The following is a 19341-nucleotide window of genomic DNA, read 5'->3' on the forward strand; positions in this document are numbered from 1 at the left end:
CATGCTCAGATTTTCTCAGTGTTTTCCATCTGAAATATAAAATTCCCGGTTTGTTTGATAGAAACAGCCTGTGACATTCCGGAAGCGGTGAAATTTGTGGGATTGGTCTGTAGCTGCTAAATCAAGTTACACACACATTACCGAATTATTATAGGAAGTAAGAAATGCTTAGCTTACAAAATAAAGCGACGCGAATGTTTTTTAAAAAAGCCCCTGCACCGCGTGCGTATGAAGGCAGGGTTTACTTTGAAAGTTCCAACCGGAAGTATAGTTTTTGCTCTAGAAACAGCAGCAGTCAGACGTGTGGTGTGACTGTTGGAAAACACGGGGGTACAAGCAAGACTACAGTCCCTGACACCTGAGCTAAACCCGGGAGAAAGAAAGCGAAACGACACCGGTACATGCTGCTCGGTCCCTGTCTGCTCGGTTACATGGATGTCCAACATGGGCTGTAGTCTCCTGCGGCAGGACTGAAGGTGAGAGCTCAGCCGCTTGGCCCCGTTTCTGTACACGCTGCTTGTTATTCATTTATTTCTCCTGCTGGAACAGGTGTATGCCAACAGCCAAAAGAGGATACATTTCTTCGGTACGAGTGAAATATGTGTCATGGTTGTCTTCTGTAGCACGCTGCTGCTTGCTTAGATAAACTTTAAAGTTGCCTGTTAACGTGGACTAGGTGAAATGTAACTAGCAACGTATTTCGGCCATGGTGTAGGCAGCTAAACTAAAATATTGATGTTCAAGATGGTACAGATAGAGAGTCCCGGGCTGTTCCGGCCAGAACCCCCACTGTAAATATTAGTATGGGCCTGTGTAAATAATGCTGCGGTGGCAAAAGCCTTGCCCCATCCTCCCCTCTCCTCCTCCTGTCAGGCGGATGCTGCCTGTCAGACCCGGTGTGAAGAACTGATGGAGCCCCCGACATCATGCTAACAGGCTACACTGTTACTACTGAGGCATTTCCTCAGTCCGGCTGCAGTCAGGACAGGGAGGCCCCCGTCAGTCCGGATTTACACAGGTTGTGGAGCTGACAAAAACATCTTTGACATGTACTCACTGTGTACACTGACTGATGAGAAAAATTGAAACCCCTGTGCATTGTAATGCAGTTCAATACAACAGTTTTGTCATAGATACTACCTATGTGAGACTCCAAATAAGATGTATTGGCGCTGCATTGTATTGCATTGTACAGATATGCCTGTTCTTGTAGTTACCACATAAGGACGAGGAAGCAACTATTATAAGCCAAATTTCCTGGTCGAAGCAGAGTTGTGAGTTTTTTTTTTTTTTTTACATTATCACAGCATAAACCACTTTTTAATAAGGATCCCTTAACTTTGATTATTAAATGAATTCTGTGTATGATATATTCTGAGTGGGACATTTCATAGTTGAAAAATAAACTTTCTGATTGATGTCTGCAATTAAGTCACAGTCCCAGTGACTTCAAGCTTAGGTATTTCTGCAATGCAATTTCTTATTACTTAGCAGCTGGCATATAGTACTGTGCAATACTTTTAGGCACAAAAATAAAGTGCTTGCTTTCAGAAATAATGCAGTGAATATTTTTACTTCATATGAAATGCAGTGAACAGTAAAAAAACAAAAAAACATGAATATTTGGTGTAACATTGCCTCTATAACGGCACAAGTTTTCTTCAGTACACTTGCGCATGTTTTTTCAAGGTACTTGGCAGGTAGGTTGTTCCAAGCGTTTTGGAGAACTTATAATCCCAGACTGACTCCATGATTTTGAGAGCATAATTTTGTTAGGGCCTCAATATCTGTTGCAGGATACCTTGTTCTTCTTGTCTGTGACAATAGTTCTTCATGGCTCTAGCTGTGCATTTGAGGTCATTGTCGTGCTGCAGAATTTGGCTACGATCACACTCACCCTTCTGTCTGTCTATCTGTCTCCATCCACCAAATTTAACCATAAAGTTTTATGAGTGTAGAACAATTTAAGACAACAAACAAATTTAACATTGTTCCTTGACCTGAAGTTCTTAATCACCTTTGTTTCCATATGAAAATCCCAAATAGACCTTAAAGTTTATCCACCTTTTAATTTGCCATGAAATCAACCAGTACCAGCTAGTGGTTGTAGGGGTTAAAAGTTTATTTTGAAAAGGTGTTCCACTTCATTAAATAGGTGTATTTAGATTTTAAGGAACACTGTGTATTGCTTTATCACATGAAGCTCAATATAACACGCCTGTAAGAGAAATATGTTTTATGTGCTATAATATTTGTAGATGTAGCAAAACCTAAAATACGTATACAAAACATCAGAGAAACCCATAAAGTTTACTTGTGCAGGGTCCACAAGAGCCTTGTTTTTCAGGCTTCTTTGTGGCTATTCTCTATTCAGCTGCTCCAGGCATGTTAGTGTACAGTGCAGATGAAAAGGGGGGGGGGGGTTCTGTATTGGCTCCTCTATTCAAATGTCAGCGTGACAACTTAATTAACGTAGCCCAGAGGTGAGAAGCTGAGACCCTGTAAGCTTGTAGCCTCTACACTTGCAGCTAAATTTCCATGGTATAGGTTTCAGGTTATTTAAAGTCTCATATTTTGGCAGGCAATCTGTTGAATGTTTGTGCAAAATGTGAAGTATTCTGTAGGTCACAGTGGTACTAGCAGAGTTGAGGGTGGCGTTTCAGTCCTAAGGATGTGAGTCATTTGATAAAAGATTGAAAGGTCAGAGAGGAGAGGCAGTGTGTGAACACAGTGAGGTGTTGACAGCATAAAAGATGAAGTGAGAAGAAACGAGTGAGTCTGTCCTTTAACAGCCTGCACGAAGAAGCCCTATCAAACTGACCTGTGTCACCCTGTAATCACATATACAGACTAAAATAACCACTAGATAGTAGCACAGCAGTGTGTCATGTTGAAAATCCCAGCCTCTCATTATGGACATGACGCACAGGTAGCCTGTTTTTCAGTGTGTGTATCCTGCAGGAATGCAGAGTCAGAGTATGTAGACACTGTGTTAGTCCACTTTGGCTTATTTACAAGAGTATTTACATGTGTGTTAGCAGGCAAATAGCCCAGTGGTCACTAATATTCAGTAGTAGTCTAATGTTGTGGCTTATAGGCAGAGAAACTGGGACATGGCAAACAAAAACTTTGTTGTCCTGTAGATCTTTTCAGACCCATTTCTTTAAAAAAGTCTGAAAACAAGTAAAATCAGTAATATATATATATAATATCTATTGAATTTTGATAAAGATGAAATGCTTTAATCATTTATCAAGTATCAGTTTAAATTGGATATCTTTGGATTTTGGAGTGTTGTTTGGACAAAACAAGACATGTGAAAACATCACCTTGAAATCTCAGAAGTTGCGGTGAGCATTTTTGACAATTTTCTTTTCTTTTCTTTTTTTTTTACATTTGATGGACAAAACAATTCATCCATTAATTGAAAAAGTCATGAAAATAATTTTTAGTTGCAGGCCAAGATTCTTGGCATGAGCAAGAAACACCAGCCCCTTTTTACAAGATGTACTGTGTGAATGGTTAAACTGTTACCGAAAAAAAAAAAAAAAAAAACACACCCACAGTCACACTTTTTTTTAAAAATGTAAGCCAAATGATGGCCCATGGTAAGGCCCCTCTCAGAGGTCCTGTCTGGATTTCATGCCAGCAGCCTTCCTGTCCGGGGCCTGGCATCAGGAAGCGGGGTGCCTGCTTAATCAGGCAGAGGTAAACATGCCCTCTGAGGAAAAAGGAGGGAACATTCCTCAGACAGAGTGTGGAGTTTGTGTCAGAGTGTTCTGCCAACAAGAGAACAAGGTTACACACTTGAAGTGGGTCAAAAGACACAGACCTACAGTACATGTCAGACCAAGAGAAAGAAAATGAGTCAATGAGTTCTACTGTATGTGAGGGAATCCGACAGAAGCAAAAAAAAAAAAAAAAGTTAGACTTTGTTTGCTTTTAGTGTTCTTTGATCCTGAAAAGTAAGATCCCATCCAAAGCTTTTCAAAGTGTTCAGCAGCACACCATGCAGCAGCATCAAAAGATCTGCTTTACTTTTTACTCAACGTGAAGTTTGTCTCGTCACACAAAGCTGTGTTTCTGAAGCAGACAAACTAAACACTGGTGGTGTGACATGCTGATCCCAGTTCAGCGCTGTCGTTGATGACATCTGTTGGCTACTGATAACTGCTTGGAATTTCACACAGATGGAGTGAAGTGTGTTTGCACATGTCTTTGTGTGTGTGTACATACCGGTATCTGTGTGTGTGTGTGTGTGTGTGTGTGTGTGTGTGTGTGTGTGTGTGTGTGTGTGTGTGTGTGTGTGTTGTTTACAAAAGGAGGGGCACGTTTAGTTACACACCAGTACAGTATCCACAGAACCTGTGAATGTGTTCGTAGATGCAGGTGTGGGCAAAGAAAATGTGGCACAGGGAACTGCTGAACAAGTACAGAGGGGAGGGGAATGTGGGGTTGAGCGCTGCAGTAAGGACACTGCAGTAGATACGAGCACACATGTGACAGAGGAGGTGAAGTGTAGGGGATGATCTGTGCAGCCTTATAGTGCCAAGCTTTGTCCTTAAAACATTTACCTTTCTGTCATGTTTACTTTTTTCTCTTCCTGTTCTTTAACACTCCCATACCATTTCAGTCATGCACTGTCCTCCCATCCTCTTCTTCCTAAAACTTACTGTTCTTCTCCCAAATCCCCATATTCAGAGGATGGGCCCAGTGTCCCGGTGCCTGAGGAGATGTCTCTGGGTCGGCTCCTGCGACGTGCCTCCTCCAAGGCCTCCGACCTCCTGACCTTTAACCCTGGGGCGGGGGGCTCATCGCTACGCTCAGGCCTGGATGGCGAGATCATCTTCTCTAAAAATAATGTTTGTGTGCACCCTGCAGAACCCCTGCCTGGCCTGGCGGAGCACCACCCAGGTTAGGTTGGACTGATGTTAAACCTGTCTTTCCAACTGTTTTTCTTTGTGGTGTGAACACAGCTGCTGAGAAGAGGATTCCTGCCAAAAGGAACAGCTTTTCCTTAAGCTTAGTTGTTCCTTAGACAAGTATTGAGGTTAGAAACAATTTGTATACAGTGAAACCAGCTTCAAGCCCATAAGACATAAAATAAACACAAGGCAAAATATGAAAAGACACAAATAAAGAGGGTTTAAAAGAACAACATAAAGTAGAAGATAAAATTGGACAAAACAGATTAAACATTACACTGCAGTGCAAGATATAAATGAGTAATCCCAAATTAAATTTGATAAAAGGTACTTCATTCAATATTAGGTAGAAGAAGTTCTGTCATATTTTTACCAAAAAACCTATAATTCAAGCTTTCTAGAAGACAAGATTGAAAAAGAGTCAAACACAGCATATTTACAGCTGTGAGCATAATTCAGCCTTTTATAGCACTCTCACTTTTACTATTATGTGCGACAACTGTAAACGTACAATATTCCTCATTTTACTAAGACTGCTGTCATGCAGAGTGAAATTATTTTACCTTGGTGTACTTGCCTTATTTATGCATGTGAAGGATGTATGATTCTGGCCTGCTGGTTTTTAAAAATGTGAGCGTGACTTTGTTGCTGGTTGACTTCTTTTTAACCCACACTGGTATGAAAAGATTTACATCATTTTTAATCTGCTCTATCCTGTTACTCTCCTTTTGTCTGTGCATTGTAAGTTTGTTACTCACCCCCCAGAACTCCCTCTGTGTCATCACCTCCTTGTGTGCTTATCTCTTCTAAGGTTTTATGTTTGTCTTAAACTTGCACCGTATAAAAGTTTTTTCCTTTCTTCTCATGTTGCCTGATTAGTCCCAACATAATTACTCCTAACATAATTGTGGTTTATGTTGCCCCCTACAGGCTACCTGTGTGTGCATGTGGAGAAGGATGAAAGCCTGGGCACCACTTTGATTCTGACTTGGGTTCCCAATTCCCGCATCCAGAGGCAGGACGAGGAGGCGCTGCGCTATATCACACCTGAGAGCTCCCCTGTACGCAGGAACGCACGCCGCCGAGGCCGACGGTGGGGAAAGTCATTTCTTAAAATGTCTTGGATCCATTTAATCAGATCATTGTTATGCCTCCACGCCAGCGACAGCCAGGGCCAAAGGCATTATATTATCCTGTTGTCCGTCTGTACGTCCATACGTCCTCATTCTCATTCGCATGAACGTGATATCTCAGTAACGCCTTGAGAGAATCATTTCAAATTTGGCACGATGTACACTTGGACTTAAGGATGAACTGATTAGATTTCGGTGGTCAAAGGTCAAGACCGGTGATCCAACAAAACATATTTTTGGCTATTATTCACAAATAAATACAGTAATTATGACACAATTCAACACAAATGTCTAACAGGATAAAATTATGAAGTGATGACACTTTATAGGGTCAACTTCCCTGTGGCATCAAAAAAAACCCACTTCTGGCCATTATTCAACCCTGTAACTCAGGAAGGGCAGATGGTGACCATACAGTGGTTTCAGAAAGTGTTCAGACTCTCTGTCTTTTCACATATTGTTGTGTTGCAGCATTATGTTAAAATAGGGGGGAAACATCATTTTATCCCTTATCACTCTACACTCAATACCTCATAATGACATAGCGAGACCAGAATTTTTTCCAATTTATTAGAATGGAAAAACTTATATCACATTGACCTAAGTATTCAGACCCTTTACTCAGTACTTAGTTGGAGCACCATTGGCAGCGATTACAACCTTGGGCCTTCTTGGTTTTGCAAGTTTTGCACACTGGTATTTGGGGATTTTCTGCCGTTCTTTTGTGCAGATCCTCTTAAGCTCCGTCAGGTTGGATGGGGACCGTTGTTGGACGGCCATTTTTCAAGTCTCTCCAGAGATGTTTGATTGGGTTCAAGTCAGAGCTCTGGCTTGGCTACTCGAGGACATTCACAGAGTTGTCCCTAAACTTAGGGTCATTGTCCTGTTGGAGGATGAACCATCGGCTCAGTCTGAGGTCCTGAGCAATCTGGACCGTTATTCATTAAAGATATCTCTATACTTTGCTTCATTCAGCTTTCCCTCAGCCCTGACCAGTCTCAAAGTCCCTGCCACTGAAAAACACCTCCACACCACCATGCTGCCACCACCATGCTTCACCATTGGGATTGCAGGTGATGAGCGGTGCCTGGTTTCCTCCAGACATGACGCTTAGAATTGAGGCCAAACAGTTCAGCCTTAGTTTCATCTGACCAGAGAATCTTATTTCTCCTAGTCTGAGAGTCCTTTGGAGGATTATTTGCAAACTCCAAGCCACTTACCATAAAGCAATAAAGGCCAGATTGATGTAGAGCAGCAGTGATGGTTGCCCTTCTGGAAGTTTCTCCGATCTCCACAGAGGATCTGTAGAGCTCAGGCATCGGTTCAGTCATCAGTTTGACCCAGTTAATCCAAACTTCTTTCATTTAAGAATGATGCTGGCCACTCTGCTCTTGGGAAACTTTGAATGCAGCAGAAATGTTTTTGTATCATTCTGCAGATCTGTGCCTCGACACAGTCCTGTCGTTTTTGCTCTGATGTGCATTGTCAGCTGTGAGACCTTATATAGACAAGTGTGGGCTTTTCAAAATCATGTCCAATCAGCTGAATTCCCCACAGGTGAACTCGAACCAAGGTGTAGAAACATCTCAAAGATGATTAAAAGTAATGGAGGCACCTGAGCATAATTTCTAGTGTCATAGCAAAGGGTATGAATTCCTATGTCAATTGGATATTTCAGTTTTTCATTTTTTCTATATTTGCAAACAATTCGTTATAATTCTGTTTTCACTTAGTCATTTTGGAGTATTGACGGAAAAAAATTTTAACATATGGCTGCAACATTAAGAAATGTGAAAATATTGAATATATTCTAGTTAGTCCTTTGGACATGCTCCCTCAGTCATGTTTCTGAGGTGATGATATTATCATTATTAATATCCAATCTTAATCTCTATCTATATAATCTATGTGTGTGTGGCTCGTTAATAGAAAAGGTATTTTCAATAATGCATGCCATGTAGTAAAATAGTCTCAGGGTAATGAGAAAAGAGGCTTTAACTGTGATATCAAAGCAGTAAAATATTATGTCTTTGACTGGATTATGTTGTCTTATTTTTGTAAAATTGTTCATATCAAGAGGATTCCTCAGTATGTGTTTCAACAACTTATTATAATGATAATCAATAATACATCTCAAAATGTGCAGTAGTGCATCAGTATTATACATGATACTGATTGTGTTTTATTCCATCCATGGGCCTCCAGACCCCACTCCCGTCCCCCGGCAGCCCAGGAGGAAGATGAGGATGAGGAGAGGATCATTACCAGCAGCACCTCCACGGAGAGCCACAGCCTGGTGGTGGAGGCTGGAGCAGATACCTCCTCACACCAGCAGCAGCTGCCTTCGGCTGGGGAGGAAGGGGATGAGGGCTCCTGCGAGCTGTCCGACGAAGTGAGCAGGGACAGCACCATGGGTTCTGACTCAGACACCTTCTCCTCCCCCTTCTGCTTGTCCCCTGTCAGTGAGGCCCTCTGTGAAAGCAGCGGCTCTGTCTTCCTAGACAATGAAACCAGGTCAGTGAGAGGGTTGAAATGGGCTTCATTCATGATCTATATTGTTATTCCTACACAGTAGAGATGAGTGCATTGGCTGGATCACAACTGTGGGGCCAGCCCTAAAGAGGGGTCTGTTGCTGATTGACTGACTCACTGATGAAGTTGCACCGTAAGTCAGCCGAATGCTGTGTGAATGAGTGATAAGTTCAGCTCAATATTGAAGTTTCCTCATTGGTCATTGCTTTTCAAAATGATCAGGCGTGACCAAGCAGTGTTGCCAACTTAATGCCTTTGTCTCTAGATTTCTGGAATTTTAACACTATTTTTTTTAAAAAACCACCTAGTGACAAATTTAGTGACTTTTTGGATAAACCTTGGTTACTTTCCTTAGAAGTGAGTCGCCAGTAATGTCCCGTGAGTGCGATGTCGGGCTTTCCCTCTGCAGGCATACCACGCTATGCTGACCACACAGCAGCTGATATGAAAGAGCTTCTAACTTTCCCCCTGAGTGATCATCAATATACCTGAAATATAGCCCAGCCTTTGTCTTTAACTTTTGCGTATGGTAATTTTGTGAGACAATGTCACAGTTATAAAAAATCTGTTTTTTTGCAGTGCAGAACAGCTGCTTGGAAATGGCCTGACAGTGACAGGTTAACATGTAGTCTTTATGGGCTGTGTTTCAGCCACTATTTCAAATTTGTTCTGTTGTCAGACAACAGAAAGAAAACGGCTTTATTGTGAATTAAGCTGTATTTAAATACTGTATATGTGAGCACAGAGAGTAGGAGAGAAGCAAACGGATAAAGGGTTGAAACCGGCTTACTGCGAATTCCAAGTAAATTTATATTATTTTCTATACAGGAAAAAATACCAATTTAGTTCGCAGTCAGTAAGATTAAGATTAGAACAGCAATCCAAAAGTTGCATAATATTTGTTGATACCAGCTGCATTGTTGCTTTTGTTTGCAGAGAAATATATGCATGGAATCAGCCTACTAAATACTCACTGTGCATAAGTAGCTAAAGCCCAAATACCCAGAGGACACGGCCCTATGACTTGTGAGACCAAATGAATGAAAAGGTTATTTTGGGTCACTTTTTGCAAACAGATTTAGAGATTATGGCAGAAATATAAATCCTCTGAGGGTGTTGTCAAGTCATGTAAGATTGTGTGTGTTTGTTTTAATGAGTGGACCGTCTGTGTGTTGTATTACTTCTGCAGCTCCTACATTCCTACAATTATATTACAAATTTACTCAAAAAATGCAACTCAACTCAACTGATTGTTGTATATATTACATGTCTATCTGGAATTTACCATACTGTCACATAAATTAGTAGTGTATTCACATCTACCCTAAGCTATGTCACCCTCTGAAGACAGGACATTTGCTTTCGCTCTCTCAGACAGACAAATGGTGGTTTTCATGTGAGGAATTTTGAGTGGCAGGCTGTAATAGCCTGCTGTAACACAGTAACCCGTTATTATGAAGGTGGTGTGTCGGTTACCCTAACACGCCACAAGGTGGAGCCAAAAAGAAAAGAACTGGTGGCAAAAGGGATAGTTTACACTCTTTGGCCACATGGTGGCTTACTGCACTGCAACTGAATATGAAAAGCAGGTAGATGACTTCAACAGGGGGCATGAAATTTTATCATTCAAAATGGGTTCACTTGTTTAAATCAGCTCTCAATTTAAATGTTTTATAAAGTCACAGATGGCCCAAAATAAGTCCCCAAATCTTACAAACCCAAAACCTCAGTGCTTCCAGAAACTGTTCTCTAATCAGGGGAGCCATCTGGACAGTGACTGTGTTGCTGTCCGGACCTCACGGCCGTTTAACTTTATGATTCCCTCCGTGGTCGTTTCCTCACGCAGCTATTTGGCCTGACATTTTGCCCAGAATGTGTGAGCCTGTGTCAGTGTGTGTGTGAGGAGAGTGAGAGAGTGAGTCAATGTGTGTTTAAGCCTTTTTAACCACTCTCAGACCCCAGCTTGCTGTAAGTGCAGTCAGTGTGTGACTTGGCAACGATCTACGCTTCACAGCTTCTAACCTTTACTCTGTCCTTCTCTTCCTTCTCTCCTCTGTGCTTCACTTGCTGTTAGTGTCTCTCTTCAGCTCTGTGGCACTCATATCCATACTCATCTTTCCCTTTTTTTTCACCTTCCTCTCTTAGTTTCTCCCTCTGTCCCCTTATCTGTCCATTGCTCACACTCTTCCTTTTGCATTTTTCCTGTTGATCATTCTTTCTGTTTTTCTCAATATTGTTTCTTTCGGTGTTGCCCACCTCTCAAATATCTTGCCCTCCTCCCCTTCCCTTCCTAAAGTCTGTGTGAAGCCCTTTGATTCCCAGTGCTCCCGGGGTTGTTGTGCTGGGCTGAATGTCAGCTCTCCGGATTAGAGGACTGAAGAGAGCGGAGCAGCAGCCAAAACCCTGGAACCCACTCAATCTCTCTTTCTCTCTCTCTTGCTTTAATTGACACTGTTAAGGGGCCAGGAACTGGAAACATGTCACTTGGAATCATTCAAAGAGAAAGAACCGCGTATGGAAGTGCGAGAGCGGATGAAAAGGGGGGGAGAAAGAGGAGAGTGGTGGGAGAGAGCAAAAAAAGAGAAATCCACAGCAATCTCTGTCAAGATTCTTAACAAGTTTCTTTAAAGTTTAACCGTATTTTATTGAACCACTCTTCACTGTCAATGTGAACTGCCCTCTTGGAGCTCTACTTGCAGAATTTTAACATGTTATTATATCTCAGAACAGTGGTTCCATGCTTGGTTTCCATGTTGTGCTTTTAGAGTTTTCACATTTTATTGTTTTATTAGATTTAATCTGAATAGATTTTATGAGATTTTCTTGACACCGATCAACAGAAAAAGACCTTTAAATGTCAAAAGGGTTAGGGTTAGGGTTAACAGATTTCTAGAAAGTGATCTAGATTAAATGTAGGTTTGAATTCACCTGTATCTGAATGAAGCAAACCCCTCACATTTCTCTCGAGGGTCCTGACCCCCGTTCCAGAGGAGGGCTGGTATGTAAAAAGTCCTGGAAAAGAAGATATCTGACTTTAATGTGTGTTATTTTGGTTCTGGGATTATTGGTATACCACATGATTAATACATTTCTCTAAACTCTAAACTGTACTGACCACTTTCCAGTGTGTGTGCTGCAGAGCTTGCACCACCCGCCCCCTTCACCCGAGCCCTCCCTCGGCTCTCTTTTCCCTCCAGGGATTAGCTGAAGGGCCTGGGAGTCCCTGGAGCACTTGGTCCTGGTTCTCAGGGTGACTTGGCAGCACCTTCCCCTGGGGTAAAGTCCCCTGTATGTGGAGAGAGGTGTTACGAAGGGCCTCAGGGCAGTTTGATCTCACCCTGGCCTGGTGGGACATGCCAGTTACAGGAGCCTGGCTCCATCAAAACAGCTTGTTTACATAATGTACTCTGTGTACAGTTTATGGTGTGGCTGCTTCCTACAGTACATGAATAGAATCGGGCTGTTGACTCTGACAGACGTTGTTAATCATTCATTGAGTTTCCGCTTGAATGCAGCACAGTGGGCGATCCATGCTTAAATGCCAAGAATCATGTGCGTTTTCCACGGTTTTTGCACTTTTATTTCAACGCAGAGAAATATGCAAAGATGTTTTTGCATATGTACTTAAAGTATGCAAGAAGAATGTCGGAAAGGTCTGCTGTAAATGGGCTCATAGGTCTTTTAAACACCTCGAACTTGACAGTCATTGAAGTCATGAAAAAGAAAATACAGTAGTCCTCCACATTTCAGATTGTTTAACTCCCTTACCCGAGCTCTCTGTGCCTCTCTCCCAGTCTCCTTGTGTTCCACAGTCTGGTTTGTGGCGTGATACATGAGACAGAGAGCAGTAAATCACCAGATAGCAGGGGAAACTGTGCAGCTTGGATTGATCAGCCGTGTTATTTTCCCATCTGCTAACAGGGAAATGATTAGCCAGACATGATTGATTCAGGGTGTAATAAATTAGACCTGGCCTGCCTCCCTCGTCTATCCAAAGTACCAACGTGCCACTTGTGTTCGCCTGTAATACTGTTGCGAATAGAAAAGATTAGAAGAGATAGAAGTGAAAAGATGTGTAATTTTACAGAATGATCCTTTTAAATTCACACATTTACTCAAACCAGACGGAGAAACAATTCTTGTAGGATTCTTTTTTTATATTAAAGATTAAATGAACAAAATTTGCCAATTGAATGACTTCTGAGTTTATTTTTTAAAATGAATAACAAGTGTTTTTCATAGCAAGTGCTATAGTAAGCACAGATAACTTCATTTAGATGTCTACGTCTCAAATGTCAGCGGGTTTAACACATTATGTGTTGGTCTGTTTCTCAGCATTAGCATGTCTTGAGACGTGTTTGAGAGTGCATTATGGTCATTAGCCATGGTCCATTCACTTGTGTGTGTGCGTGTGTGTGCGTGTGTGTGCGTGTGTGTGCGCGCATGTGCGTATGTGAAGAGAGAAAGACATTAAACAAGCCAGCCAGTCAGCGATTCTTATAATTAAAGAGCTTTTGTGTGTGTTTGCTGTGGTGCAGGGTGCATGTTCATGTCAGTCACATATACAGTTTTGTCTTCTTTCTGTGTTTTCACATTTGTGTGTGTGTGTGTGTGTGTTTTTCTGTACATATATGCATGGTGTGTGTGAGTGCTTGTATGGCTACTCCTGCAGCAGAAGAACCCTCGGCTCAGGTTTCAGTGCCGGGAACAACATGCTGGCCATGGGGGAATGACAGGGGAAATTGGACGGCAGACAGTGTGATTTGTGTGTACAGATTTCCTTGTGTGTGTGTGTGTGTGTGTGTGTGTGTGTGTGTGTATATATGTGTGTATGTGTGTGTCCTCAGAAGCCTCCATGCATTCCTCCCATTCTCAGCCTCTTGGCGGAACCATATTGAGACACAAAACAACAGGGCAGAACTGAGCAGGGGATAAGCCTATATGTCTGCACAATTATCTCTGGCTATACACCGCTGGCCTATGTCTACATAATATTTATTATTAATGTCCCACATGGAAGAAGGGATCTATATGTGTGTATGTGTGAGTGTGAGGCACAAGAAAGACATTTTTGTGCAGAAGGGATAAACAACATCTGATGTCTCACTCCTTTGATTTCATGGAAAACATGACTCAGTTCCCTTTAGCACAATTAAACTGCAGCAAATAACCTCTGAGATCCTAATTCATAGAAACTTTTTTTTTGTTTGTTTTTTTGGCCAGAGAGTTGTGCGAGGAGCCCATGGCCCATTCGGCCAGCTCTGCCTCCAGCCTGGATAGCCACGCCCCATCCGAGAGCAGCGGGCAGTCGCAGGGCGCACGATGGGAGGAGCAGCAGAAGGTGTTGGCTCTGGAGCAGTTGTGTGGAGTTTTCAGGGTCGACCTGGGTCACATGAGGTCGCTCAGACTCTTCTTCAGGTCAGCTGGGTGTGCAAAAGGTCAAAGGGAGGTCATGATGGGTCACCTCATTGCCCTACTGTGTAATGTTTCACGCTGTGTTGTAGGTTTTAGGACAGTGTCGGTTTGTTTTATGGTAAGAATGACAAGAGGATTATTATTAGAAAGTAATAAGTAAGGTTGTGTCTTTCACTACACTGATTAACACATTTCTGGGTTTTGTCAGTGTTATCTTCTTGTCTTTATCATTCTTCATTATGTTGCTGCAGTGATGAGGCATGCACCAGTGGCCAGCTGGTGATAGCTAGCAGAGAGAGCCAATATAAGATCCTCCACTTCCATCATGCTGGCCTGGACAAGCTGGCTGAGGTCTTCCAACAGTGGAAGTGCTGCCGGGAAACTCAGCTTAAAGACCAGGTCGGGTTACAATCCAAAATCCTGTTTGGCATCTAGTTTTATTGGGAAACAAAGGAATTTTTCAGCCTTTCTCTCCCTGTTTTCTATTCAGATTTTGGTTCTTTTCCCACATTTTTCTTCCCAAATGATTTTTTTTTTTTCAAAAGTTTGTCTTTTCTCTGTCCTTCAGGTGTCAGATGAGAAATCCTGCATGCAGTTTTCTATCCAGAGGCCCACCCTGCCGTCAGCAGAGACCCACCCAGAGGAGAAGCTTTATCGACGGCTAGATGTCACCACCTGGCTACGTCATCTCAACCACACTGGGCAGGTAGAGGAGGAGTATAAGCTACGCAAGGTATGTCTGGGGTTGTGTGTGTGCTCGTGCATGTTTTTACAATGCTGTGGTATCAGTTAGAAAAATAAATAAGCCAGCCTGAGCATGGGTTTCTCCTGCTGCTATCCATAGAGTCAAGCTTCACACTTTCTTGCATTTTCTTTTCAGCCACACGCACTGAAAGTCATTTTGAAAGTAAACCCCATAATGTGTTACTTTCAGTTTTACTCAGCGGCCCCTCTCTATAAACAATGAGAGGGTTGGTCATGGCTGGTCCCCCTGTGAGTCATTTCACTTCTGTAGGATTGACTCAATCGAAGATTCACCATCTAACTGAAATGACTCAGTGGCAGTTAGAATGTGACCAACACATTTCCTCAGTAAACACACTAGTGCAGAGACAGAGTGGTACTGTTTTTGCTGGACATGTGGTATTTTGCAACACTCATGGAATAATACATCTGCTGTAGTTTGGTAAAGTGAGAGATGAGTCATCTACACTACTACTCATGTGAATGTGTTGTTTGCATACAGTATGATATGTTCTCACAGTTATCTATTAGAAGTGGAGTGCCCTCTGTTTGCCCTCTGAACGCTTTGAGAACGCTCCCTTTGTTCTCACTGTGTTTGTCCACCTCCCACTCATCACCAGGCCATCTTCTTCGGTGGTATTGACCCATCCATCCGTGGCGAGGTGTGGCCTTTCCTTCTGCACTACTACAGCTATGACTCCACCTCTCAGGAGAGGGAGGCCTGGAGACTGCAGAAACGCAGCCATTATCAAGACATCCAGCAGAGGAGGTGTGTGTTTGCTGTATGGAAATATGGGTCTTTCCTGGCTGCTGATAACATCTGTGCCACAAAATGAAAATTGGGTGACAAGCAATAAGTTATTTCAAGGTTTATTTGACGTTATGGAAATCAATTCATTTAAAAAACTCTGACTGAGAGACAGCAGCATTCCTAACACCGTGGAACAGTAGATAAACTGTCACATGGCTGCAGTATCGGCTGCCAAATGCTCAGTCAGTCAAACATTATACCATATGTGAGCCTGTTGTGGCTTTTCATCGCAGGAGCTGAGCAATCAATAGGCACAATCAGGGAAGTGTTAAGGGGAGGTGCCGGGTGTAAAATAAAAGGTCTCTGGAGAAAAAACATGTCAGCGCTTATCAGATCATACTCTCTCATCAAACACAGCTCTGGTACGCATGGACAAGCACACGCACACATGCCACACACTTAAGCACATCCACGAGTCTTCATTTGTCTCCACCCCACCATCAAAAGGTGGAGTGTGCACATATTTTCACACGTTGTGCCGCCCTGTCTGTAATGAATATGATAATTGGGCCGGTTTCATCTCTATGGCCTATTAACATTTTGAGTACATCAGAAGATCTCATTGAAGTCAGGTAATTAGGGCCCTTGTTCTGACTCTGATATGGATTCTTTTAAAGACCATTTGACTAGAGCAGCCTCCAGGGCCACTGGTTGATCATTAGGAGCAAGGGTACATGCCTCTGGTTTTGCTCCTTGTCTCCTAACCTTCTGCACTTCACTTAGCTGTGATAACCGAGCAGATAAAAATGGAGGACGTGTAGCTGTAACAAGTAAACAGACTAACCAAAGACTGGATTACTGTAGACGCAGGTAAGGAGGCGAACAGTGAACAGAATGAGTGAAAGTGACAGTTGAATATTTAAGATATTGTCATTGTAGAAAAATGCTACAAAATCACTGAGATTGTCTTTCTTTTTTGTTTCTTTAGCTGTATTTTTCATGGTGAATAAGGCTACAAACAGCAAAACAAACTGATCTACAGCATAGATACACACAAAGCATTTAAGAAAGCATCTATATAGTTAGTTCTATATTAGTAAGTTCATCATACTGTCATAGACAGTCTGAAAAAGTACAGAGTTGGTTGGGTAATTTAATGTCCAGCTAATGTCATAATCATCCCATTTTTCTGGAATGTTTGTAGGTGGCCTTCAGATATTCTTTCTTGCACTGAAACATTGCTGGTTATATTTATGTTTTGGTGTAAGTCAAAATTTCATTAGTAAAATATTTTGAACTTCTCATGTAATACGCTGCACGCGTGATTTAAGGAAATGTCCTTTGCAGCTGGCTTGAACAAAAAGCGCTTATATTTAATTGTTGATGTACAAGTGACTCAAATTCCAAACAGCTCTATTTCTGGTTTAGATCTTTGGAAGAAAAGAGGAAGTTCACTTCTCGCTGCCAATAATGTGCTCTTTTGTTCATGAAAACACCTTTTTCCAAAGTTCAATTTGAACAATGTCCATCACAGTCTCAAAATGTTCAAGATGACGTCTTCAGATGTCTCGTTTTGTCCAATCAGCAGTCCAAAACCCAAGGATGTTCAATATACAATTATATGAAAAGGGCCCAAAGCAGCACTTTCGAGATTTTGTTTTTGCCTTAAACCATTTACCGAGTATCAAAATAATTGCTGATTAATCTTCTGATCGTCTAATTGCTTAATTGTTTCAGGTTTAATTCACACTGTGCATTTTGTCATTTCTATTTTGTATTATTGAGCTAGAAAGTAATAAATGTGATTCTTAACTCAGCCCGGAGGGCATCATGAATGGGATCAATTTAAACTCCAGTTGAAACGGCTTTTAAAGTGGGATCAGTCATGTGGATGATCTGGTGCTTGTTACTGAGTTTTATGTTAATTTTATTGTTCCGCATTGATTGTGTTTTGTTGTTTTGATGCTGTTTTGTCTGCATTTCCTTGTTGATTTTTGTGTTTTTAAAGGCCCATCTAGGGACGAACATTGCAAACAAGCTTAGGCTGCTAATGCTGTGGTATGTGGTATTGGTCCATGTTATATACATGTTCCTATAAGAATAAACATGAAACAAAATGAACAAAAATCAGCTGTACAGACCAGTGGTAGTGTCTAAATTGAAGATGTTCCTATTTAATATTCCTGTTTAAACATATCTATACTTTTGCTTAACCCTACCAGCCTCAGAAATAAAGTGTTGAAAACATGCACTGAACTCCTGAGTAGCATCCTCCAGAGAGAGAAAGAAAGAAAGAAAGAAAGAAAGGTGGCCGGGGAGGGTCCAACGACACAAACACACGGCACTGAAACTAAACAGTTGCATGGCGTTGCATCAGGTGTGCGCTCATTATTCCTGGTGGGGCCACATGGAAAACAAACAGTGTTAATTAAATCCCCTCTGCTTGTTAGGACTTGAGTACATTAGTGCCGTACACAGAGTACATTGCTAATATAGTCCCTAACATTTAGAGAGATGGTCGGGGGTTTTATGGTTGTGGTATTATCCTCAATGGAGTGCTTTGGTGAAATACCCCCTCAGTCTACCGCTTGCCTACCCCCACATTTGTCAGTTAGTTTGCAGCTAAGTATTAGTTTTTTACACCAGAGTAACATTTAAGGTAAAGATTATTTTCTTATCCTAATTACCAGGCAGTTCCTTAGAGATTGTGCAGTAAAAACTTTCTTAAACTTACTTGCTCTTATCTTTTTGATCTATCACAACTGAGCCAGTTAGCTTTGGTAACTCTGGTTTTCCATTTCTGCCTGATGTTTATGGCGTTTCTACAGACTGTCCATGAGCCCAGAGGAGCACAGTGAGTTCTGGAGAAAGGTCCAGTTCACAGTGGATAAAGATGTGGTGAGAACAGACCGCAGCAACCACTTCTTCAGAGGAGAGAATAACCCCAATGTGGAGATCATGAGGTTAGACCCACGTCTCTTCATTTTCCCCGTCTTTATCTTTTTTTCCCCCCACTCTTGATTTCCATCTCTGTTTTTTTCGCCCTCTCCTTCTCTCTCAAACCATCCTTATCATCCCTATTCCTCAGCCCAACGCACAGGCATACCTATTCATTTCATATTCTGAACTCTGGGGGAGCCGTAAATGAGTTTCATGCTTTATTGACTCTGACTAAGCCGTCTGAGCACTTTTGATGCATACTCAGAGCTAATGGCTTTCTAAACGAGGAGCAAGAGGATTTAAATAGCATATTAGTTTAGTGACTCTCATCGAGGCTCCTGGTATTTGTCTAGGTATTATGTCTTATGCTGTGTCTGGGGCGGGGTGATACCAGCGCTGCACATGTCCAAATGTAGAGCACTCAGCTTGTGCTTCCTCTGTTATCTCACATCTATTGCACTGATATGTCACAGATATGTTCCTCTGGGTCAATCAGTCTAAGTATTCATTTGAACTGAAGATGCTGGTATCCTCTTATCATTTCTATCTTTCATTTTCCAAACACACAACCACTGCAAAGTCTGCTTCCTAAAAAGCTCTTCCTCTTCTTCTTTGTTAATATTACATTAAAACAATAAAAAACTCCTCAGGGTTTTCCCTTTGTTTGTACAACACTTACTAATGCATGAGGACTGCCAGGGAAGTTAACTTCAAAGTAGTATCCGTATACAAAAAAAACAAAAAAAACAAAACAAGAAAGATCATTAATTATCTCCCTGGTTACCAGCGGAGTTGGCATAGCAACCGCTAAGCAGGGCTTGTCATGTTTTTCTGGGCATTACCAGCAATGCTGAAACACATGTTGGATCATTCAGAGTGTTTGGGTGGGACCATACTTTTC

The 19341-nt window shown here is 41.8% G+C and overlaps 1 protein-coding gene and 1 long non-coding RNA gene across 2 annotated transcripts in view; one reads left to right on the top strand and one right to left on the bottom strand.

Annotated features, from left to right (window-relative positions):
- The first annotated feature begins 286 nt into the window (after positions 1–286).
- tbc1d16 (TBC1 domain family, member 16) overlaps positions 287–19341 on the top strand; it is a 27273-nt gene continuing 8218 nt past the window's right edge. The window contains exons 1-9 of the mRNA XM_023423320.2: positions 287–476; positions 4702–4914; positions 5856–6018; positions 8264–8572; positions 13814–14008; positions 14257–14404; positions 14574–14738; positions 15370–15518; positions 18329–18463. Coding sequence (XP_023279088.1) covers positions 4734–4914; positions 5856–6018; positions 8264–8572; positions 13814–14008; positions 14257–14404; positions 14574–14738; positions 15370–15518; positions 18329–18463 — 1445 coding nt within the window. The 5' untranslated portion in view covers positions 287–476; positions 4702–4733. The remainder of the gene's footprint in view (positions 477–4701; positions 4915–5855; positions 6019–8263; positions 8573–13813; positions 14009–14256; positions 14405–14573; positions 14739–15369; positions 15519–18328; positions 18464–19341) is intronic.
- LOC147818133 (uncharacterized) lies at positions 8439–12494 on the bottom strand. Its single transcript, XR_015438278.1, has 4 exons — positions 12359–12494; positions 11706–11876; positions 11519–11602; positions 8439–8555 (listed from the first exon to the last, which is right to left on the bottom strand). It is a non-coding gene; the product is annotated as an uncharacterized LOC147818133 (long non-coding RNA).

The sequence above is a fragment of the Seriola lalandi genome, unplaced genomic scaffold (assembly GCF_002814215.2).
Source record: "Seriola lalandi dorsalis isolate HSWRI2012SDOR001 ecotype SW California unplaced genomic scaffold, Sedor1 jcf7180002054690, whole genome shotgun sequence".
NCBI lineage: Eukaryota > Metazoa > Chordata > Actinopteri > Carangiformes > Carangidae > Seriola > Seriola lalandi.